Source organism: Esox lucius, chromosome 13 (assembly GCF_011004845.1).
Source record: "Esox lucius isolate fEsoLuc1 chromosome 13, fEsoLuc1.pri, whole genome shotgun sequence".
In the NCBI taxonomy this organism is placed as follows: Eukaryota; Metazoa; Chordata; class Actinopteri; order Esociformes; family Esocidae; genus Esox; species Esox lucius.
The window spans coordinates 38,423,613-38,448,976 of NC_047581.1; the positions used below are offsets into that span (position 1 = coordinate 38,423,613).

At 43.7% G+C, this 25,364-nt stretch overlaps 2 protein-coding genes across 5 annotated transcripts in view; one reads left to right on the forward strand and one right to left on the reverse strand.

Moving 5' to 3' along the window:
* The first annotated feature begins 257 nt into the window (after nt 1-257).
* Nucleotides 258-15,423, forward strand: ppil2 (peptidylprolyl isomerase (cyclophilin)-like 2). Its single transcript, XM_029124565.2, has 20 exons — nt 258-396; nt 903-952; nt 1,145-1,190; nt 1,344-1,406; nt 1,699-1,750; nt 2,242-2,293; nt 3,353-3,444; nt 3,554-3,643; nt 3,829-3,904; nt 4,249-4,409; nt 5,330-5,405; nt 6,891-6,997; nt 8,948-9,037; nt 9,481-9,514; nt 11,556-11,673; nt 11,786-11,842; nt 13,292-13,364; nt 14,081-14,143; nt 14,396-14,544; nt 15,071-15,423. Exons 1-20 carry the CDS (start codon nt 365-367, stop codon nt 15,165-15,167), a joined length of 1,578 nt encoding a protein of 525 aa, XP_028980398.1. The 5' UTR covers nt 258-364; the 3' UTR covers nt 15,168-15,423.
* The window catches only part of ypel1 (yippee-like 1), a 32,469-nt gene continuing 18,771 nt past the window's right edge, over nt 11,667-25,364 (reverse strand). For 2 of the 4 annotated variants that reach the window (XR_004576690.1, XR_004576686.1), the window contains 4 exons: nt 21,783-22,050; nt 17,339-17,448; nt 16,488-16,613; nt 11,667-11,813 (listed from right to left, as the gene is read on the reverse strand). The gene's annotated coding sequence lies outside the window, so the exon portion shown is untranslated. The remainder of the gene's footprint in view (nt 11,814-16,487; nt 16,614-17,338; nt 17,449-21,782; nt 22,051-25,364) is intronic. The other 2 variants (XR_004576688.1, XR_004576685.1) reach the window with 1 other exon arrangement.

The following is a 25,364-nucleotide window of genomic DNA, read 5'->3' on the forward strand; positions in this document are numbered from 1 at the left end:
ATTTGTTTTTGATCTATGAGGCAATATGTATTCCATATCCAGTCATTCGCATTATCTGTAGTTTGACCTTGGAATATGTTTTAATACCCACTTTTTATGGATATTTCTCTTAAATATGTCAAAATATGAGTTGTTGTCAATGTTTTGAGAGATACATTTTCTTTAAACAATGAATAAATTAAATTTACATCAGTCTTGAAGTAATTCATTGGCCTCCTTTATTTAGAAATGTTCCTCATTTTCGTGACCCGGAAGTGTTTATTTAATGTTGCTCACAAGACGCTGATCAATTTAGGTTACATTTAATAAGCGACCTAGTTTTTACATAGAAGTTTGATAGCCCTTTATATACATATCAATCAAAATGGGGAAGCGACAGCACCAGAAGGATAAAATGTATGTTCTGATCATATCATATTGTGTTTTAGTATTTCGCTAGCTACGGAAAGTTTGATGAAGTACTGGCGTAGCTAGCTAGCAAGTTACGCTAACATCAGTTAACTAGCTAACGTTTAGTACACAATTAAAGGATCTTGCAGAAACAGATATTAAATAGCTTCAAATATTTATCCTTTTGATTGGTTTACCTTTTGATTAGTTGACTGGCCGTTTTACTTTAGCGAAGTCTTGTGAAAACTAGAACTTCGTCAACGTTTTGTTGCTACAACTCGCTAGCTTGCTAACCTAGATAATTAACTTAATGCTAGCAATGCTGTACACATAATTTATGTGAACTATTATGTAAAATAACATGCGTTCCTGTAATCTGTAGTGATTTATCTGCAATCGCATGGCAGATAATTTGCTATCTACAAAGTTTTCAGTTTGGTGTAAATAACAACATGACCCCTGATATCATCTCTGTAGTATGTTCTTATGTGATGTTTTGTTTTTGCCCACAGGTACATAACGTGTTCTGAGTACACGCATTTCTATGGAGGAAAAAAATCGGGTAGAGCATACTGTTTCTTTACTGTAATTTCACTATAAACCGCTATATGTTATTTACACTCTGTGTTTTTATTGTATAATGTTACATGGGCCCTGGTGTAAATTACATTGTAATTCATACTATTTTGAAACATTGTGATGATATGTCTTGTCATGGTACATTTGATTAATTCCATCTCTTCCTTTATTTTAGAAATTCCACAGGGAAATTTTCGACGTTTACCGTTTGACCACTGCAGGTAAGACATGTTTTCTCAAAGTGATGATCTGATGCCTTGGTGGACCTTAGTTAAAATACTGTAGCAGCCTCACGATGTTTATTCAAATGCCAGGATTTTCAGTGGTGCTAAATATTCTATGTATAATAAATGAACGGTTGTGTCCCATTCCAGTCTGTCCCTCCAGCCGTTTGAGTACCCCATGTGTACTCCTGATGGAATCGTCTTTGACCTGCTGTGAGTAGAGATCTTACAGTAGACGTGAAGCTGAGATCTATATGAGTTAAATGCAGCCACATACAAAGAATGTGCTTAGTCAGTTTCTCTGTATTTTGCACTAGTCTGTTCTGGAACCCAGGGCCTCTTCAGAAACACTTGGTCATCCTCCCCCAGTGTCTTAAACTGTTTTAGCCCCTTCATGTTGGTTACTGAGCACAGTGGGCATTTCAGGCTGAGGAGTGAGTCATTCACCTGTCAATGTACTACATGACCACCCCACCAACCAGCCACTATGTGTCCCCTGGTTTAGGAGCATCGTACCCTGGATCAAGAAGTTTGGCACCAACCCCATCTCTGGAGAGGTAAGGAAACAGACCGCTGGTTTGGTGCTCTACTCAGACTGACAGTATGATTATGTGGTTTATCTCCCAGCCACTGGGGGGGAGACACCCTCCATGGCATGTTAAGAATGTTACCAGGATGAAGGGGGAATGAGGGAGGAATTACTGTTTGATTGGGGGTGGTGGATGGAATTTTTCCCTGGAGAAGAATAAAGAGACATAAGTTAGACCTTGATGAAGATTTTTACAGACTGTTGCAGTCGTTGAGGTGAGTGTGTGTTACCTTACAGATTCTACTAATACAGTGGGAGGGAGTGTATTAAACAGTGTTCAGTTACCTTACGTTGCTGCTGAGTTAATAAAGGTATGCAGGGTGTGGCTTATAAAATGTGTGATTCCATCCCTAAGATTACTACAGCAGACATACTACAGCAGACAGCCAGACAATATTCTGGTTTGACATCATCACCTGGTCCGGTTTTCCAATCCGTTCCTTAATTTTCTCTCCCCAGAAACTAGAAGCCAAGTCCCTCATCAAGCTCAACTTTACCAAGAACAATGATGGTAAGACTAGCTGACAGTTGCCTGACTGGGTGACTGAGTACTGTGGATTTACTAAGTATTCACTTATTTTGGACCAGGGAGTGTTTCATAAAGAAGTACAGGGATTGCTTGATGGGTGAAAGTAACCGGGCCGTAGGGCCGCTGCATGCACACAGGGCCGTAATATTATACTGCAAAAAAAATGAAAAGCATTCAGTAACTGACAGTATCCTTAATGAGAACGGTGGCTGCTGCATCATGGTTTGGGTACGCTTGACACCGGCAAAGACTGGGGGGTTTTACAGATGGAAAATAGGATGCAGATAAACAAAGGTAAAATCCTGGCGGGCAACCTGCTTCAGTCTGTTTTACATCATAAACTGGGGGAGGACAACCTGCTTCAGTTTGTTGTACACCGGACACTAGGAGAGGACCACCTGCTTCAGTCGGTTTTACACCGGGCGAAGACAACCTGCTTCAGTCTGTGTTTTACACCGGGCGAAGACAACCTGCTTCAGTCTGTGTTTTACACCGGGCGAAGACAACCTGCTTCAGTCTGTGTTTTACACCGGACACTGGGAGAGGACAACCTGCTTCAGTCTGTGTTTTACACCGGACACTGGGAGAGGACAACCTGCTTCAGTCTGTTCTTCACACTGGACACTGGGAGGAATTCGCCTTTCATCTGGAAAATACAGAACAGCACAAGGTCTAATACCCAAGTTGGTTACTAACAATACTTTGAATGTTTCTGAATGGACTTAGTTTGACTTAAATCTGTTGTAAAAACTATGGCAAGACTTAGTGTGGCCAAGGTCCTCCACACCTTGACAAGAGACTGAATATGTTCCGGAAAAATAATGGAATTAAATCATAATTGGAAAAACGGCAGTTTGAAAATCTTTAAGAGACATACCCAAGGAGACTTTAACACTACTCAATTTTTTTTCTAACATATCAACAATGAATACTTAACCACAACCGGTAATATCATTGGATTTCTTTGATAGGTATGAGAAGACATTTAGTGGTGATGCTAGCAGCTGTTTGGTTTAAGTGGATGTGTTTTTTCTTGACCAGGTAAATACCACTGTCCGGTCCTATACACCGTCTTCACCAACAACTCTCACATTGTTGCCAATAAGGTCACTGGTAATGTGTTCTCTCACGAGGTAAGATCAGGCTCTCTCTCACACACACACACACACACACACACACACGCACGCTCAAACATGCACTTGCACAAACAGTTTCTGAGGTGTGTGTGTGTGTGATCTTTAGGCGGTGGAACAACTCAACATCAAGACCAAGAGTTACAGAGACTTGTTGTCAGATGAACCATTCACCCGACAAGACATCATCACACTTCAGGTTCGTCTGCTTGGTACCAATGCATTAGTCAGTGGAACACATGCGTTTCATTGGTCAGGTTTAGTTATGGAACACATGCGTTTCAATGGTCAGGTTTAGTTATGGAACACATGCGTTTCATTGGTCAGGTTTAGTTATTGTTTTTAGTGATTGTTGATTTAGTTATTAGTTGTCTGTCTCTACAGGACCCAACCAACCTGGACAAGTTCAACGTCTCCAACTTCTTCCATGTCAAGAACAACCTTAAAGTTCTTGATCCAGGTATGCTGTAAAACCAACTGTTTTCATTGCTAGCAGGCCCATGAGAAGCATTTGCCAGCATGGTCACCTCTCTTGAAGAGGTTGAGGTGTGGTCGGACCGTTGATGCAAATGAATATGATGACATTTGGGAAGGGGTGGAAAGTTCTTGATGTGCCTGGAACCAAACTCTCTCTCTCTCTCTCTGTGTGTGTGTGTGTGTGTGTGTGTGTGTGTGTGTGTGTGTGTGTGTGTGTGTGTGTGTGTGTGTGTGTGTGTGTGTGTGTGTGTGTGTGTGTGTGTGTGTGTGTGTGTGTGTGTGTGTGTGTGTGTGTGTGTGTGTGTGTGTGTGTGTGTGTGTGTGTAGATGAGGAGAAAGCGAAGCTACACCCTGCCTACCACCTGAAGAGCACCAACATGGAGACCAGAGAGACTCTGGCGGAGCTTTACAAAGACTACAAAGGAGATAGTCTGCTGGCCGCCACCATGGTGGAACCCAAGGCCAAGAAGACAGACAAACTCAACGCCGTAAGAACACTGTTCTCACTGTAAAGGGATTAGGGGAAGAAACCCTGGTTCAGGGATCATTAAGGAAACACCACTGCTGTCTCTCATCGTCCACCCTTCTACATTCATGTCTGGAGTGAAACGGGAATGTGGGTCAGGGAGACTAGGGGATTCCTGCTCCCCAGGCTAGAGGAAGTAGAGCAGAAGAATCGGAGATTGAAGACTGCGTAGCGGTACACTCTGCCCTCTATCGAAACCACCTCTTCACAACAAATGAGGGGGGCTGGGAGATGGGGTGGAGGCGTACGGGACCTGGGAGACGGGCGGGGAGGCGTACGGGACCTGGGAGACGGGCGGGGAGGCGTACGGGACCTGGGAGACGGGCGGGGAGGCGTACGGGACCTGGGAGACGGGCGGGGAGGCGTACGGGACCTGGGAGACGGGCGGGGAGGCGTACGGGACCTGGGAGACGGGCGGGGAGGCGTACGGGACCTGGGAGACGGGCGGGGAGGCGTACGGGACCTGGGAGACGGGCGGGGAGGCGTACGGGACCTGGGAGACGGGCGGGGAGGCGTACGGGACCTGGGAGACGGGCGGGGTGGCGTACGGGACCTGGGAGACGGGCTGGGAGGCCTACGGGACCTGGGAGACGGGCTGGGAGACGGGGTAGAGGCGAGGTGGGGGGAGACGGGCGAGTGGGTGCTGGGAGACGGGGTGAAGCGGGTAGACACAGAGACAGAGCATTTACCCTGCCTCTTCCAACCACTCAGACTGAATATTAACCTTGTTAACCTCTCATGTGTCAATAGTACTTTGGTTATGGTTTAGAATAGGGATTTGGTTTCAGGGTTGGGTGTCAGTGTTCGTATTAAGAGTGGGGATACATTTAGGTCAGGAGACATTGTTTAGGGTACTAAATTCACTATCTTTCGGGCTCTTAGGCTCACTACTCTACAGGAAGAGTCTCTGCTTCCTTCACCAGCACAGCCATGACTCCTGCCACAGAACACACAGCAGGTTAGTAACAGCCATGACTCCTGCCACAGAACACACAGCAGGTTAGTAACAGTCATGACTCCTGCCACAGAACACACAGCAGGTTAGTAACAGTCATGACTCCTGGCACAAAACACACAGCAGGTTAGTAACAGCCATGACTCCTGCCACAGAACACACAGCAGGTTAGTAACAGTCATGACTCCTGCCACAGAACACACAGCAGGTTAGTAACAGTCATGACTCCTGGCACAAAACACACAGCAGGTTAGTAACAGCCATGACTCCTGCCACAGAACACACAGCAGGTTAGTAACATTCATGACTCCTGCCACTGAACACACAGCAGGTTAGTAACATTCATGACTCCTGCCACTGAACACACAGCAGGTTAGTAACATTCATGACTCCTGCCACAGAACACACAGCAGGTTAGTAACATTCATGACTCCTGCCACAGAACACACAGCAGGTTAGTAACAGTCATGACTCCTGCCACTGAACACACAGCAGGTTAGTAACAATCATGACTCCTGCCACAGAACGCTCTGATAACAACCTTGCCTTTTAAAAAAGGCAGGCTTCTCTTAATTGGGAAAAATACTAAATATCAGTAATGTGAATCTGTAAAAACAGCTAGAAATGGATACTGTAAATCAGTAAACCTAAATGTGGATGTTGTAAGTCATTAAACTAGCTAAAAGTGGATTTTGTAAAATTAGCTAAAGATTTATTTGGTAAAACTAGCTAAAGGCGGATGTTGTAGATCAGTAACACTAGCTAAAGGTGGATGTTGTAGATCAGTAACACTAGCTAAAGGTGGATGTTGTAGATCAGTAACACTAGCTAAAGGTGGATGTTGTAGATCAGTAACACTAGCTAAAGGTGGATGTTGTAGATCAGTAACACTAGCTAAAGGTGGATGTTGTAGATCAGTAACACTAGCTAAAGGTGGATGTTGTAGATCAGTAACACTAGCTAAAGGTGGATGTTGTAGATCAGTAACACTAGCTAAAGGTGGATGTTGTAGATCAGTAACACTAGCTAAAGGTGGATGTTGTAGATCAGTTACACTAGCTAAAGGTGGATGTTGTAGATCAGGGACCGTTGTAAATAGTCATATTAGTCATACCTCAGTGGTGCTGACTACATTGGGGCAGTTGAAGATGATCCCTAAATTGATGATGTAAAACTTTTATTGTCTGTCTGTGTATGGATCACATCTGGCAAACACTTTACCAATCAGTAAAATATTTAAATAGAGCATTCAGAACCGTTCCCTACAAACCACGGACTGAAAACCATGTTGAATGTAACACGTTGAACCATATGCTTTTGAAATATACCATCCGATGCAAATCTTGCAGTTGAGAGCCTGCAGCCTGTTCAAACGGTTGTAGTTTATGCCTGTGATTTCTAAGGTATGTGTACAGCTGTGTTTGACCACCAGGTGGCAGGCGTGAGACTGGTCCCCTCAGACCATTTATGATGTTGGTGTTGTTGTAGATGCCATAGCTGATGACACGGTGCGCTACAGCTACGTGAAGAAGAAAGGATACGTCCGCCTGCACACCAACAAAGGAGACATCAACCTGGAGCTGTACTGTGACAAGGTGAGTCAGAGTTTCACATGGACGTTGTTCGTCAGGACTGCCCACCCACAGAGGCGGTTACGGTAGGGAGTGGATACTTTTTTTGACATCAGGGTTGAACCCACAAACCTTTTCCAACTACACTACAACGGACCTCAACATGTTTTTAGAAGTAGGACAGGTGGGAGGTTGGCCTCAGTGATGTGTTCCTCTAGAGGACCGAGAGGCCAAACCTCGACAGTTCCCTTAAAGTCTGTGTGCTGCCCTCCTGATGGTCCAGTATGAGTCTTTAGCTGTGACAATTCCATTGGTCTTAAGACGGCTGAGCGTCTCTACTGCGCATGGGTGGTGCCTAGTTCTGGTTCCTATGGTCCAATATCAACATCTCTGTTTTTGTGATATTCCTCCCAGTAGTCATCCTTGGCAGGTCGTATACTAGTACTGACTTGACTTTATTCACACAAATAAACTATTATTAATACTACAATGTTGTTAATTGACTACAGAACTGGTCAGATCTTTGCCCAAATTTTAATTGATAATAAAAAAGTAACATTACACTGACGATGGGATATATTTTATTGTTTGATGATTGCCTATATAGTGTTTTTAAATAATGAATGGATATAGCTTTGAATTTAGAGGTTTTTGGGTTCTACTGGGTTCTAGTGGGTACCTGTCTCCCTCCTCTCCCTTTCCACAGTTTCTTCTCTATCCTCTTTTCATTAGTTTTTTTCACTTTCTTCTGTCTCCCTTCCTGTCTGTCTGATTTCCTTTCTGTCTTTCCCTTCCTGTCTGTCTGATTTTCAGTTCTCTCACTTTCCTTTTCTCTGTCTCCCTCCTTTCCTGTCTATTTTTACCCCCCTCGTCTCTCTCTGTCTCTTCCTCCTTTCCTGTTTGTCTAATTTAGAATGTATTTCTCTCTCTCCACTGAGTGTTGGTCCTGTTGTTGTTAGAAAAACAAACAACCCTCTTCCTGTGTGTGTGTGTGTGTGTGTGTGTGTGTGTGTGTGTGTGTGTGTGTGTGTGCGCGCGTGTGTGTGCGCGTGTGTGTGCGCGTGTGCGTGTGCGTGTGCGTGTGTGTGTGCGTGCGTGCGTGCGTGCGCACGCACGCACAGACCAGTAATCCTTGCAAAAATAGTAATTGAAGGAATATTTGAAGTTGCTTTCGTGTGGTCCTCACTTATTAAAAGTGATTTTATTTTTAGATGTCCCCAAAAAGTCCTCATGGTTAGAAAACATGTTTATAAAGGTTGAGGACCAAGAGTGAAAAATAAAATGTTACATCCCTATAGGAAAAATGGCTATTTTATGGCAAAGGTGTGTTTGGGTGCTGGGGTTAGGTGTGTTTGGGTGCTGGGGTTAGGTGTGTTTGGGTGCTGGGGTTAGGTAGGGGCAAAGAGGAAGGAGCGGAGTCTAACCAGTGCAACCTCTCTTTGTACTGATTTGGTGACCGGTCAGCCAATGAGATCATAGCAGAAACATTATTACCAGGGGAAAGAAGGTTTTGTCTCCAGACCCACCAGCCAGTCTTCAACCAAGGGTTTTCATTTAGACCTCCAATCCTGTGATGGATTCACTGGGAGACTACACAGTTAAAACATCAGAGGCCAGAAGGAGATGGCTGATTGGCTGAACCATTGCATCCTACTGGTGGCCAGGTCAACGTCCGTATAATCACACCATGTCCATCTTGCCATCTGTTACGAAATATTATTGAATATATGTTGTAAGTAGGATGGCGCTACATCTCTTGAACCCGCTCACAGCGGTTTACCAAGTGCTCACGTTCCGTAGATCAAGACCAAAACACAGACTGAGGGCTTGAACTGGTTCAGCAGTGTAATCTGCAGTGTTTGTCCCATGCTGTGGGACGACTGGTGCTTGAAGCCAGGGTTACTGGACTGTTTACAAAATGAAGAAAAAGAAAACGCTGTATTGTCATTTATATTTATTCTTTGTACCCCCCAGGTTCCTAAAGCAGGAGAGAACTTCATCAAGCTCTGTCAGAAGGGTTACTATGACAACACGATATTCCACAGGTCCATCAGAAATTTCATGGTATGACAACACGCTTAACTGCATGTGGCCCTTTTTGTCTACCACCATGCCCCCCCAGCCAGTCTTCACCAGATCCATGTATTTACAGTTTGGTTCTGGAAAGGCCATGTGATGTAACAAAGCCAGTGAACCTCCTACATTTCACTATAAATGATGGCAAGAACAACCTGTATTTACCAGACATCTTCATAAAAACTGTTTACCTGCTTTTTATACCGAAGACATTTTTTAAATGGTTCATTGGTTGAAAATAAACACTAATCCTAGCCGACAGCACTTCAAAACCTCAGTCATTTATTAATGTAAACTCAAAACCAGTGTTGGAGAACTGTGGCAAAAAAAAAAAACATGTTCCACTGTCCAAATAGTTTTGGAGGTCACCGTAGATATATGTGACCTGTCATTAGTGGAAAATGAAATGACCTGAACATTCTGTGTTTCAGATCCAAGGAGGAGACCCGACAGGGACTGGACTAGGTGGGTCGGTGAAATTATCATATGAACATTTTAAGATCAAATTTGATTGTATTGACGTTTCTTGAATGAGGGCCACTGTCCCCACAAACAGATTCCTATAGAAAGGTTGAGAGTGTGTGTGTGTGTGTGTGTGTGTAGAATGTCATCCAAGTGATAAATTATGCACAAATGTCACCAGGAAGGAATATGGACACCAGGCATAGCCTGTGAAATCAGCTCAGCACAAGGAGTCATACAGAACAAGACTAAACTACAGCTGTTTTAATAGATTATCCATCCCGTTAGGAGGGTATTCTTGATAATTAGTTTACAACCCCGTTTCCAAGATAGTTGGGACACTGTAAAATGTAAAGAAAAAACGAATTGATGCTGCCTTATCGAGCTAATTTAAGATGGACTGAGGCGAAGTGGAAAACTGTCCTGTGGTCTGACTGATCAAAATGTGAAATAATTTTTGGAGAATCATGGATGCTGCATCCTCCTGGCTAAAGAGGAGAGGGACCATCTGGCTTCTTATAAGTGTTCAGTTCAAAAGCCAGCATCCATGATGGTATGGGGGTGCATTTATTGCACATGTCATGGGTGACTTGCACATCTGTGAAGGCCCCATTAATGTTGAACAATATATACAGGTTTTGGAGCAACATATGCTGCCATCCAGGTTACGTCTTTTTCAGAGAAGGCCTTGGTTATTTCAGCAAGACAATGCCAAACCACATTCTGCACATATTACAACAGCATGGCACTGTAGTAAACGAGTACAGGTGTTAAACTGGCCTGTCTGCAGTCCAGACCTGTCACCCATTGAAAACATTTGGCGCATAATGAAACTAAAAATACTACAAACGAGACAAACTGTTGAGCAGCTGAAATCATATTTCAAGCAAGAATGGGAAACATTTCACTTTCCAAACTACAGCAATTGGTCTTCTCAGTTCCTAAACGATAACATAGTGTTGGCTAAAGAAGAGGTGATGCAACACTAGTAAACATGCCCCTGTCACAATTTTTTTTAAACGTGTTTCTGGCGTCAGATTCCAAATGGGCATGTATTTATACAAAAACAAGAACATTTCTCAGTTTCATCATTTGATATGTTGTATTTGTACTATTTTAAAATAAATATAGGGATAAATCATCATTGCATCATTGCATTCCAATTTTATTTGCATTTTACGCAGTGTCCCAACATCTTTGGAAAGGGTTGTACATTGCTGCTGTCTCCTCACTAATTAAAATATCACTGACTCGTCTCTCTAATTAAAATATCACTTTGACTCTTTTCTCTATTTCAAATGAATTAGTTGACAAGTTGGTTCAGGTGCTCTGAAATATATATAATACATGGAATGGCTGGGGATCCCCCAGACACATTTGAGAACCACTGCTCTAATCAGTCATATGTGTTTTATAAAGACTGTTTTCCACCTGCATAAAACCCTAAAGAGCAATAAGAAGTTTTATGCACAGTGGCTAGGAAAAACTCCCTAGTAGGCAGGAACCTAGGAAGAAACCTAGAGAGGAGCCAGACTCTTCTGGATGTGACGGTTGGAGACTATAGGATTATGTAGCTCCAGAACAGGTGGGCTGTGGCCAGAACAGGTGGGCTGTGGCCAGAACAGGTGGGCTGGGTCCAGAGTGTTTAGACAGAAACTAGATCAGCTGCACAACCAGGTGGACACTTACAGAGACGGCCGCAGGAGTTGTCCGGTAGCGCTGAGGCAATTGCCAAAGGCTCCAGCCCTCCTGAGGTCCAACCAGACACCAGATAGACGGGACCGACTGGCCCTAACCCACCAGCGCACAGACTATACGAGTTTGGAGTGGATTAGAAAGTTAGTTAGTATTCCAATACTGGTGAGGATTTATTTTTGCAAATAAATAAAAAATGGGCTTGTTTTTGTAAATACAGTTACAACACCTAGGTAAAGGGTTAAAAGACAAGGATATACGAAGGGAATGGCTCCTGCTCAGCTCCTCACAAAGTATGTTCACAAAACAACTCTCTCTTTACCGGTCCCTTCCCGTTTTCTCTCTTCAGGAGGGGAGTCTTTTTGGGTTAAGCCCTTCAGAGATGAGTTCCGGCCTAACCTGTCCCACACCGGTCGGGGGGTCCTTAGTATGGCCAACTCAGGTCCCAACACCAACAAGTCCCAGTTGTGAGTAGACGTTATATCCCAATGATGATGCGGCGCTACCACTCCTGGACTCCATAGCGCTATGTGATGATGATGATGATGATGATTGGCTCTGTGGTTTTTCCTCTCACAGCTTCATCACCTTCAGGTCATGTCCCTACCTGGACAGGAAACACACAGTGTTTGGAAGGTAAAGCACAATATACACACACAGTGGCTTCAGAAAGTATTCAGACCCCTTCACGGTCTCCACACTTTGTTCTGTTATGGAATTCAATCAGGACATGTTTTACCCCATAAGAATGACATGACAATTTACAAAAGTATTTAGACCCTTTGCCATGACACTCAAGACATTCAGTATCCTTTGATCATCCTTGAGATGTCTCTAAAACTTGTTTTGATTCAACCTGTGGCAAATTCCATTAATTGGACATGATTTAGGACGGTGCACACCTGTCTATATCCTCATTTCATTGTAAATGTCAGGGTAAAAACTAAGGACAAATGCACTTTAAAGTTCCCAGGAGCACAGTGGGCATTGTCATTGTTAAATGAAAGTAGTTTGGAATCCCCAGGCTAACACCATCCCTACAGTGAAGCATGGTGGTGGGAGCATCATGCTATTGGGGTGCTTCACAGCGGCAAAATCTGGGAGACTGGTCAGTAATGAGGGATCAGACAACCTGATCCAGAGAGCACATGACCTCAGACCAGGGGGCAAAGATTAATCTTTCCACACAACAATGATCCTGAAACACAGCCAAGACCACACTGGAGTTGCTTTGTTTGGACCTAGTCTGTGAATGTCCTTGAGTGGCACAGTCAAAGCCTGGATTTGAACCCCATTGAACATCTCTGGGGAAACCTGAAGGTCACAGGTCAATGCTTTGCGTTGCATCCAATCTGACAGAGTTTCAGAGGATCTGCAAGGAAGAACTGGAGAAATTGGCCAAACCCAGGTGTGTAAAACTGGTTGAGGCACACCTAAAACAACTTAAAGCTGTGGTTGCTGCCAAAGCCACTTTTACAATTTACTGAAAAAAAGGGTCTGAATACTTGGGGTCTGAATACTAGCACAAATGTCTTTTTTTATTTTTCTCAATTATGGATTGTGTGTAGATTGATGGCACTATTTAAATTAGTTATAAATTCAGTTTATAACACACAACATGTGGAGAAAGTGCCATCAGTCTACAGACAACAATAAAGGTTTGAATACTGTCCAAAGCCACTGTAGATTTACACAAGCTCACGAACACACATTTCAGTGTGCTTTAGGCAGTAGACTGTGATAGTTGCTTGGTTGTTGAGGAATTCAGAGACTTGTTGGTAGAAGCCTAGTCTGTGCCGGACATTCCTGGTCATACAAATTGTTCTTCTCTTCTCCTCTTTTCTCCTTACTCTATATTCTCTCTTTCTCTCCCTCCCTTTTTTGTCATCTCTTCCCTTGTGGAACACACACGCTGTTAATTCAGCCATTCTGATTGAAATTAGAATGTTTCTGACCAGCTCTAAACATCGGCTAATCACATTTTCAAAACGTTCTTTACTTTGTCAGATTAAACACACAAAAATAGAATGAATTTAAATCTGTAACTTTTTAAAAACTGTCTCTGTTTGTGTTGTCTCTGTCCAGGGTGGTGGGAGGATTTGAAACGCTAACTGCCATGGAAAACATAGAGGCTGATCCCAAAACAGACAAGCCAAAGGTACCCACACATCTGTTTCTACTCTTGTGGGGATACAGAAATCCATCCACCCTAACCGGAATAACTATGCCTTTATAACTATATACCTTTATACCTACAGTGTATTCCTTTATACCTGTATACCTACAGTGTATACTTGTATATCTTTATATCTACAGTGTATACCTTTTAATATCTACAGTGTTTACCTAGTGTATACCTGTATACCTTTTATACCTACAGTGTATGCCTTTATACTTCCAGTGTATACCTGTATACCTTTTATACTTGCATACCTACAGTGTATACCTGTATACATTTTATACCTACAGTGTACACCTGTATACCTACAGTGTATACCTGTATACCTACAGTGTATACCTTTTATACCTGCATACCTACAGTTTATACCTGTAAACATTTATACCTGTATACCTTACTACCTACAGAATATACCTTTATATCTACAGTGTATTTTCCCCATCCACATAATTATATTTCACATTTATTTATTTATTATTCACTTTAACTCATTTCATTCACATTATGATCTGCATTTTCTATCTTAGCTTGAGTTTAACTTTGCTAAAACTTTGACTGACTGTCTAAAATTGAGGTAAAATTAACTGAACCACCAGATACTAGGGGGCTTCAAATATTAGAAAGAAAATGTCTTTCCCACAAACAGTATGAGATGAAACTGGATCAAACATGTCTCTTTCTGCCTCTCTCCTCAGTCTGAGATCAAAATACTGAGTGGCACTGTGTTTGTGGACCCTTATGAAGAGGCAGACTTGCAGGTTTGTGTGTGTGTGTGTGTGTGTGTGTGTGTGTGTGTGTGTGTGTGTGTGTGTGTGTGTGTGTGTGTGTGTGTGTGTGTGTGTGTGTGTGTGTGTGTGTGTGTGTGTGTGTGTGTGTGTGTGTGTGTGTGTGTGTGTGTGTGTGTGTGTGTGTGTGTGTGTGTGTGTGTGTGTGTGTAGATTTCAGCCGAGTGACAGAGGGATGTACAGAACATTGGTGGAAAGAGCTCAGAGGTGTGTGTGTGTGTGTAGATTGCGGCAGAGCGACAGAAGGATGTGCAGAAGAATGAGGAGGACAGAGCTCAGAGCAGTGTCTCTCAGAAGAAGACTGAAGCAGAGGAGGCGCCCCAGACCTTCAAGGCTGGAATAGGAAAATACATCAACCCTGCTACCGCCACCGTGTAAGGACTCACACATGGTGGCGGGATTAGGTTTGAAGTTAGGAACACATGTTAGGTTATGGAGGTTAGGATTAGGTTTGGAGTTAGGAATACATGTTAGGTTATGGAGGTTAGGATTAGGTTTGAAGTTAGGAATACATGTTAGGTTATGGAGGTTAGGATTAGGTTTGAAGTTAGGAATACATGTTAGGTTATGGAGGTTAGGATTAGGTTTGGAGTTAGGAATACATGTTAGGTTATGGAGGTTAGGATTAGTTTTTTTTTTTTTTGTGTGCGCATGCATACGCGGGTGGGTGGGCATGTTTTAATTACAGTTGCAGGAGGTGAGTAAAACACATAAATTTGACCACAAGTCCCCACTTACCAGCTTCCAACTTAGTTGTAAGATGAAATTTCCATTTAGGTTTAGGCATTAGGGCTAGATTAATTTTAGGCATTACGGGTTAGGTTTAGGGAACATTTATTGTTATTCTTTTTTGCGTCCCCAAGAAGTTAGTAATGTGTGTGTGTGTGTGTGTGTGTGTAGGAAGCGTCCAGCTGCAGCAACGGACAGTGGACCATCCACCAGCGGAGCCAAGAAGGCCAAAGGAAAGACTGGCTTTGGAGACTTCAGCTCGTGGTAGCAGGTCATGAACCCTGGCTCTGACCTCAATGGGACCTATTTTGTAGATAGTGCTTTTCCCGTTGTTCAGGTTCCTCGTATGTTCAATATAGGCAGTATGATGCCATTTCAGAATCAATGACTAAACCCATCTCCCCTGTACACCTCTCTCCCACTGCCCATCAATGTCTTATTCCGTCTGGTGAAACAATGTTTTTGTTTTTTGTTTATACTTTTTCACTGATATGTGTATAATAAAATGCATTTGTTTTAACAAATGAGTTTGATTGTTTCAGTTATTTCTTTTGTGGTTTAGAATTGTTTTCCAGATTACTGTGATCTTAAGAAGGGGAGGCTTCATCCGGTCTTCTAATTAATCATTAAGCAATTCCTGTAATTCCATATGGGATTTCCATAGAGTCTACCAGGAGAGCAGAGGTGGCAGGATGAAGAGCTCAGGCATGGATGAAGGATTTGTCTGTAGTCTGAAGACTGTTGTAAACCAGCTTAGGCGTGGATGAAGGATTTGACTGTAGCCTGAAGACTGTTGTAAACCAGCTCAGGTGTGGATGTAGGATTTGACTGTAGCCTGAAGACTGTGTTGTAAACCAGCTCAGGCGTGGATGTAGGATTTGACTGTAGCCTGAAGACTGTTGTAAACCAGCTCAGGCGTGGATGTAGGTTTTGACTGTAGCCTGAAGACTGTTGTAAACCAGCTCAGGCGTGGATGTAGGATTTGACTGTAGTCTGAAGACTGTTGTAAACCAGCTCAGGCGTGGATGTAGGTTTTGACTGTAGCCTGAAGACTGTGTTGTAAACCAGCTCAGGCGTGGATGAAGGATTTGACTGTAGCCTGAAGACTGTTGTAAACCAGCTCAGGCGTGGATGAAGGATTTGACTGTAGCCTGAAGGATTTGACTGTAGCCTGAAGACTGTTGTAAACCAGCTCAGGCTTGGATGTAGGATTTGACTGTAGCCTGAAGACTGTGTTGTAAACCAGCTCAGGCATGGATGAAGGATTTGACTGTAGCCTGAAGACTGTGTTGAATACCTGCTCCATTGTGGTGGTATGGATGGGAGCTGGAACCCAGCGGAGGAGCTGGGTGTCATGGGAGAACTTGGGAGGATTGAACAGCAGACTGGCATCAGATAACTCCTCAGATCATCCAGGAGGATGAGGGTAGGATAGATTGTGGAAAACCTTTTTTCGTGGCATCAGTACCTATGCCAGCATGCACATTTTAAAGCTTTTTTTGTGTTGCTAGCGATGCTAGAGATTCCACAGGAATAATAAGTATGAAGGATTTCAGCAGGCATACCTAATTAAATATGGTCTACATACCGGAGTGTACAGTACCATGGGCCTAACCACAGTTACGCAGTCACTCCTCAGGTTGTGTGGTTGAAACCCTCTGCAGTGATGCGCTCATACTGACCGTGTCTTCCAGTGGTTCTGTCAAGGGGACGCCTCTGAAAGTCACAGGTGACCATGTTTAGTCATATTTACAGAATAGGAAAGGTGCCCCCCCCTCAAAATAGTAAACATGAAGCAATTGAGGGGGGGCACAAATCCAAAAGATCCCGAGGTCCAGCTGATGTTCTCTGCATGTACTGGGTCCTATGGTAGACCTACTTTAAATAGTCAACCTAGTTCCAGTGCAGTGAAGTCATGGGCCAGATGTTCTCTGGGGACTGCATCACTGAATAGCCTTTGTCTGAACACGACCAAATAAGGGCTGTGGGCACTTCTAAATCACACAGACAACATGCTGCTGACCCTCTGACAGGATGCCGTCAGTTTGAAGTGGTGGATAGGACATGGGGCTTGGAGAATAGAGCCACTAGAATCATTTGAAGAGCTTTGAAACCAGAGACGGACAGGGCAGCTAGCAGTTCATAAGTAACTTTAGAGTCTTGTATTGTCTTCTTTTTAGGGAGAGGTGTTGTGTTACCACTGGTCCTTTATCCATGGTGTCATCTGTCTAATGAGGACACTGAGTGAATGCACCTGTGATGCTGTCCTGACTCAAAATTAACACACGGGTTCACAACGTGGTGAGGGAAGGACTGCTACTGACCTCAGAAACAACCAGGATGTGGAGAGAAGATTCCTGACAGTGCACCTGTATGATTCCTGACAGTGCATGTGCAGGCAGTGAAATCCAAAACCACTACATCAATATAAATACTTACTTTCTGCTTGGCCAGCGTTCCCGGAGCTGTCACGATGTGACCCATCTAGATTTAGAAACTATGCCAGCTCATGAGGAAGCTGAGAAGCAGGAGTAGGGTGACGGGAAGGCCTGTGGGAACAGAAGTTCAGATTGATGACGGACAGCAAGCTGCTAAGAGGGGACAAATTCCCACCCCAGGAATCCCTCACGGCCTGACAAACGGCTGTCCAGTAACATACCTCTTGCTTTTCATCCATAGTTAGATGTGAATGGGCATGACAAGAACCTTTAAATATAAAACATTCATGATATCTGTCCCCGTCTCTCTCTCCTGTCATGTCTCAATGTGCCTGTCTCTCTCTCCTGTCATGTCTCAATGTGCCCGTCTCTCTGTCCTGTCGTGTCTCTCTGTCCCTGTCCCTCTTTCCTGTATCTCTGTACTGTATCTGTCTCTCTTTCCTCTATCTGTCTCTCTGTCCTGTATCTCTGTACTGTATCTGTCTCTCTGTCCCTGTCTCTCTTTCCTCTATCTGTCTCTCTGTCCTGTATCTCTGTACTGTATCTTTCTCTCTGTCCCTCTCTTGGCAACCTCTCCTGTCCCATTCTTCAACCTTTGTTTGGACTGGGGCTTTGACTAAAATCCCTGAGAACCCAGCCGACCCAATGAGTCCAGGGGCTGGAACTGACAGAGTGACCAACCTGGCAGAGCCCCAGGCCGGGTAAGTGGAGCCTGACTGCCCCCTGGGATGTCTGGTTTTCTACATGAGCTTGTATTTACTGGGTTAACACTAGACACCAGCAGGGTAGGGAGAGGAAACCAGCTCAGACACAGAAACAGGCCAACACGAGCCAGGGAAAATTGGGCGGCTGCTTGAGGAGTCTCTTAGATCCATGTTTGTGCATGTGTCCCTGATGTCCCCACAAAGACTGTAAAATCTGAAAAATAGATCTCCTTGAGTTTTTTGCCAGTTCCCCACTGACTTAAATGCAACTTTCGGCTAAGGGGTTGGATTCAGCGAAAAACATACAATATTAACAATTCTAATATCGCTAGACACATTCACTAAATTTGTAATGAGTTCTAAACCCACAAACTGTCAGCTAGACCCGATTCCAACAAAATTACTTAAGGAGCTATTTCCTGGTCAGCCTATGTTGAACAATGTTAATATATTGCTCCCTTTCCTCCGGATGTGTACCAAACTCACTAAAAATTGCTGAAATTAAGCCTCTTCTATAAAATGCTAATCTGGATCCTAACATATTAAACAATTATAGGCCAATATCTAACCACCCGTTCCTCGCAAAAATCATAAAAAATTTGTTTCCCAACAACTGAATGACTTCCTGAAGACAAATAACATTTATGAAATGCTCCAGTCCGGTTTCAGATCCCATCATAGTACTGAGACTGCACTCGTGAAGGTAACAAATGACCTTCTAATGGCCTCAGACAAAGGTTCCGCATCCGTCCTGTTGCTTCTTGATCTTAGTGCTGCTTTTGACACTATTAATCACTCCCTTCTCTTGGAGAGACTGGAAACCCATATTGGGCTCCGTGAACATGTTCTAACCTGGTTTAAATCTTATTTAGCTGAAAGATATCAGTTTGTTAGTGTGGATGGCATATCCTCTGACAAGTCAAAGGTATGTTTTGGTGTTCCTCAAGGTTCGGTTCTGGGCCCATTATTGTTTTCACTATATATGCTGCCTCATTGTGACATGATGTAATCCAGATGTCACAATGTCAGTTTTCACTGTTATGCTGATGACACAGTTATATATTTCAATGAAGCATGGAGAAGCCCCAAAATTAGCTACTTTGTCAGAATGCGTTTCAGATTAGGAAGTGGATGACAGAGAACTTCTTGCTCTTAAACTCAAGAAAAACAGAAATGCTTGTTTTAGGACCCAAGAAACAAAGAGCGTTGTTAGCAGATCTCACTGTGAACCTCGACGGCTGCATGGTCGTATCCCAAAAAACTGTAAAAAACCATGGCGTTACCCTTGACCCTGACCTCTCCTTTGAAGAACATATAAAATATGTCTCAAGAGTTTTCATCTTTTTTCATCTTTGAAACATTGCAAAAATCTGAAACTTTCTATCAAAAACTGATGCAGAAAAACTAATCCATGCTTTTATTTGTTCTAGACTAGATTACTGCAATGCTCTTCTTTCCAGTTACCCTGACAAATCAATAAATAAACTTCAATTAGTGCTGCACACGGCTGCTAGAATCCTAACTAGAACAAAAAATTGAACACATTACTCCAGTACTAGCCTCTTTACACTGGCTGCCTGTTAGGGTTAGGGCTGATTTTAAGGTTTTATTGTTAACCTATAAATCAATACATGGACTTGCTCCTACTTACCTCGCTGAAATGATCCAGCCATACATACCTACACGTAACCTACGATCGCAAGATGCAGGCCTTTTAATTGTACCTAGAATTTCTAAACAAACAGCTGGCGGCAGGGCCTTTTCTCATAGAGCTCCACTACTGTGGAATGATCTGCCAATTAGGGTTAGAAATGTAAACTCAGTGCAATCTTTCAAGTGTCTACTAAACACTCATCTCTACAGCATGGTCTATGATTAAGTGCAGTCTGGCCCGGGGGCTTGAAGGTGACCAGAAAGGCTTGATACTGTCCACCCTTGCTGTCTTGCCAGGTGGGCTCTCGTCGCCACTGGGATTCCCTCCCTCCAATGCCTTTTGGGAGAAGAATCACTGGCTTGTTGTTGTCTCTCTTTTGCGCACTTGTGCAATTGGGCTGTACTCTGCTGGCAATACTCAGCCCTCATTCAGGGTGGTTGCGGTTGGTGGGTGTCCCTTTGGTTGATGCTTGGCAATGTGGGGGGATTGATTTCTTGCCTGTTTGGGCCCTGTCTGGGGCCTCCCCCAGATAGGGCCACAGTGTCACCGGACCCCACTGTCTCAGCCCCAAAGTCTTACGCTGCTATATTATTGTGCTGGGGGAGTAGGGTCAGTTCTCCTTCTCCACTATAAATCCTTGTATGCTATATAAGGAATGCATTTTCTAAATTGTACCTGTCTCCTGCCATTTTAAACTTAGGAGGACATGAGGTCTTGACCCACATCTGAGGAGTACCTGGCTTGAAAGACTCATTGCATGTCTTTGAGAATTTAAACCAGAGTTGTTATCCAAACAACTTAATCACCTTATAATTGGGATAAATTCTATTTATACAGGTATTCTATGCACCAACACTAATTTGTCATTCTTGTTTATTTCATTATGTGAGTGACTGCCTGCCTGCCCATTGTTAAATAGCATAGTGGATAGAAACATGAACCAGCGACCGATCCTCTACCGACAAAACAAATTAGGCCATAGGATTTGTTCAGGATGGACTAAAAGTTTGCTAGCTACAGTAACTACATTATAGTAAGCCTTAAGTAAAACTGTTTATGGTTACATGTATATTGCGATGGACAAACTGCACCGACAACATATTGCTCTTGATTTCGATTTACAAAGTAGTTCACATAACATAGTGTTTAACTATTCAACTGTCACTGTTTTCTAAAGCCACGAAGTGACTGATGTCATTGATTTCATTATACTGTACAGGAACTAGTTTCTTATTGGTTTGACAATGGAGAAGTAAAAAAAACAACACATCTCTACACACAAATCACGTGCAACACTACACGCTGTTTAAATAGTGTAATGGTTAAAGACACAGTCTGCCACATAGAAAACAACATTCAACCCATCTAATCACGGGCTGGCAGAACTGGGCTTTCCTGGATCCTTTTCTTGTGTCCCTCCCCACTATTAATTATATCATTTGAATATGAGAGATTCTACATCTTCAGGCATTTCATGTCCCTGTGTAAAACCTTAGGGAAAAACTACTTTTTCTCACACACCTGGTTCAAATGAAAGATTTGATGACAGGTGGATTATGTCAATCAGCTGTGTGAGTGGTAGGGCAACAATTAAAACAGGTGTGTGAGTGGTAGGGCAACAATTAAAACAGGTGTGTGAGTGGTAGGGCAACATTTGAATCAGGTGTGTGAGTGGTAGGGCAACATTTGAATCAAGTGTGTGAGTGGTAGGGTAACATTTGAATCAAGTGTGTGAGTGGTAGGGTAACATTTGAATCAAGTGTGTGAGTGCCCGGGCAAAACAAAAACGTGCACATCTTGGGGTCCCCAAGAACCGAACTGGGAAACACTGTTCTAGTTGAAGAACCTTGTTAGTTTGGCTTAGTAGCAAAGTTCAGACAGACAGGATTAGGAGACAGACAGACAGACAGGATGAAGAGACAGATAGGAAGAGACAGACAGAATTAACAGACAAACGGGAAGAGACAGACAGGAGGATCCATCAGGTGAAAAATGAGGGGAGAAGAGTGGAAGACTAATTTCCTGTTGTTAAGGAAGTGATGTGCTCATGCCAGGTTTCCACCAGTACAATGTTTTTAGATCAATACCTGCTGGCCGGTGACATCACGGGCCAACCAACGACATGGTACCGGGTTGGGCACCACCAACGTCACAGGTGGAACCATGGTGACAGGATGCTGGACTCCACGCCACCCGTCTCTGTGTGGGAAGACTCTTCACAAGGATGACATCATCCAGGAGGGGTCCAAGTCAGCATTCATGTCAGGGTTTCACTGAGAAATAATGAACCCAACATGCGTTTGTCAGAGGATGATATGGTGACATTTCACGTCTGCACTTCAGTCCACGACGCTCCTGCCGCAGAAAGAAAGATTCTTCAAGAACCAATCTTTAGTCACTCATCAATTTTTTTTATATTTCGACACACTGCCACTCACACATTTACTGGACAGTAGAATCACAGTGTCTTAATAAAGCCCCTCTCCCTCCCTGATGAGAACATATAGGTACAGTTCTGTTGCACTTCCTATTAATTTCTGTCCTCTTTCCCTCTTCTCTCGCTCTCTTTCTCTCTCTCTTTCTCTCTCTCTCTCTGAGTCACCGCTCCAGGAACAGGATGGCCCCTCCCTCCAATGACGTCATTGTTCTGTAAATAGCAGCAGTGTCAGACTTAATGCCCACTGAAAAGCAGGTAGGGAGGCTGTGTGTGTGTGTGTGTGTGTGTGTGCGTGTGTGTGTGTGTGAAACAGAGAGGGGGAGAGAGGGAAGAGGGAGAGAGAGTATGAGATGAAAAGCCTATGACTCTGTCAATATCCCAGGAAAACAAAGAGACCATACTGAGAATACAGTAGAGTTCAGTAGGGCACAGAGAGATCGAACAATGGAGTTCATTAGAACACAGGGAGATGGAACAATGGAGTTCAGTAGAACACAGGGAGATGGAACAATGGCGTTCAGTAGAACACAGGGAGATGGAACAGTGGAGTTCAGTAGAACACAGGGAGATGGAACAGTGGAGTTTAGTAGAACACAGAAAGATGGAACAATGGAGTTCAGTAGAACACAGAGAGATGGAACATTGGAGTTCAGTAGAACACAGCGAGATGGAACAGTGGAGTTCAGTAGAACGCAGGGAGATGGAACAATGGAGTTCAGTAGAACACAGGGAGATGGAACAGTGGAGTTCAGTAGAACACAGGGAGATGGAACAATGGAGTTCAGTAGAACACAGGGTGATGGAACAGTGGAGTTCAGTAGAACACAGGGAGATGGAACAATGGAGTTCATTAGAACACAGGGAGATGGAACAATGGAGTTCAGTAGAACACAGGGAGATGGAACAGTGGAGTTCAGTAGAACACAGGGAGATGGAACAATGGAGTTCATTAGAACACAGGGAGATGGAACAATGGAGTTCAGTAGAACACAGGGAGATGGAACAGTAGAGTTCAGTAGGGCACAGAGAGATGGAACAATGGAGTTCAGTAGAACACAGGGAGATGGAACAGTGGAGTTCAGTAGAACACAGGGAGATGGAACAATGAAGTTCAGTAGAACACAGTGAGATGGAACAATGGAGTTCAGTAGAACACAGAGAGATGGAACAATGGAGTTCAGTAGAACAAAGGGAGATGGAACAATGGAGTTCAGTAGAACAAAGGGAGATGGAACAATGGAGTTCATTAGAACACAGGGAGATGGAACAGTGGTGGTCAGTAGAACACAGGGAGATGGAACAATGGAGTTCATTAGAACACAGGGAGATGGAACAGAAGAGTTCAGTAGAACACAGTGAGATAGAACAATGGAGTTCAGTAGAACACAGGGAGATGGAACAGTGGAGTTCAGTAGAACACAGGGAGATGGAACAGAAGAGTTCAGTAGAACACAGTGAGATGGAACAATGGAGTTCAGTAGAACACAGGGAGATGGAACAATGAAGTTCAGTAGAACACAGTGAGATGGAACAATGGAGTTCAGTAGAACAAAGGGAGATGGAACAATGGAGTTCAGTAGAACAAAGGGAGATGGAACAATGGAGTTCATTAGAACACAGGGAGATGGAACAGTGGTGGTCAGTAGAACACAGGGAGATGGAACAATGGAGTTCAGTAGAACACAGGGAATTGGAACAGTGGAGTTCAGTAGAACGCAGGGAGATGGAACAGTGGAGTTCAGTAGAACACATGGAGATGGAACAGTGGAGTTCAGTAGAACACAGGGAGATTGAACTTATCAGAACCAATCAGACTGTAAAATCAATCAGTGTTCAGAGTTGACATTTAGAGTGGCTGTCAATAAGGACAACAGTTGAGGTCCCTCTCTCTCTCACACATGAGTTCTTACATGGTGGCGGTGTGTGAGAGTCCTTACATGGTGGTGGTGGTGTGTGTGAGAGTCCTTACATGGTGGTGGTGTGTGTGTGAGTCCTTACATGGTGGTGGTGTGTGTGAGAGTCCTTACATGGTGGTGGTGTGTGTGAGAGTCCTTACATGGTGGTGGTGGTGTGTGAGTCCTCAAATTTTTTACCTGCTAACTATAAAATAATGATTACCTTAATTACCTTAAATGTAGTTAATCTCTGTTTCAATCCCTCCAATTCTCTCTGTCTGTTTATTTTCTTTTCTCGATTCAATAGGTGCTTTATTGGCATGAATGGATGGTGGCCACTGTTGCCAAAGCGAACATGCTTAAGTAGCAATAGGGATACAATACATAAATAAATACAATGAACCTGATTTTAAGGTTTCACTCTTAACCTATAAATCAATACATGGACTTGCTCCTACTTACCTTGCTGAAATGATCCAGCCATACATACCTACACGTAACCTACGATCGCAAGATGCAGGCCTTTTAATTGTACCTAGAATTTCTAAACAAACAGCTGGCGGCAGGGCCTTTTCTCATAGAGCTCCACTACTGTGGAATGATCTGCCCATTAAGGTTAGAAATGCAAACTCAGTGCAAACTTTCAAGTGTCTACTAAAAACTCATCTCTACAGCACGGTTTATAATTAGGTGTAGCCTGGCCCGGGGGCTTGAAGGTGACCAGTAGGCTTGATACTGTCCACCCTTGCTGTCTTGCCAGGTGGGCTCTCGTCGCCACTGGGATGCCCTCCCTCCAATGCCTTTCGGGGGAAGAGTCACTGGCTTGTTGTTGTCTCTCTGTTGCACACTTGTGCAATTGGGCTGTACTCAGCTGGCAATACTCGGCCCTCACTCAGGGGGGTTGCGGTTGGTGGGTGTCCCTTTGGTTGATGCCTGGCAATGTGGGTGGATTGATTTCCTGTCTTTTGGGCCCTGTCCGGGGCCTCCCCCGGGTAGGGCCACAGTGTCATCGGACCCCCCCGTCTCAGTTCCAAGGTGTTACGCTGCTATATTATTGCGCTGGGGGATGTGAGGAATGCACTTTCTAACTTTTCTCAGTCTCCTCCAGTTTTACATTTTAGGAGGAGATGAAGTCCTGGTCCACACCTGCGGAGTACCTGGTTTGGGGGGACCGTTGCTGTCCCTGTCCTTGTCCCACATGGTCATACTTTTGACCTAGTCTAGAATCAAATAGACTCTGGATTTAGCCCAGAGAAATGTATACATTTTTCCAATTGGACTCTTAATATCTCATCCGGCACAGCCAGAAGAGGACTGGTCACCCCTCTGAGCCTGGG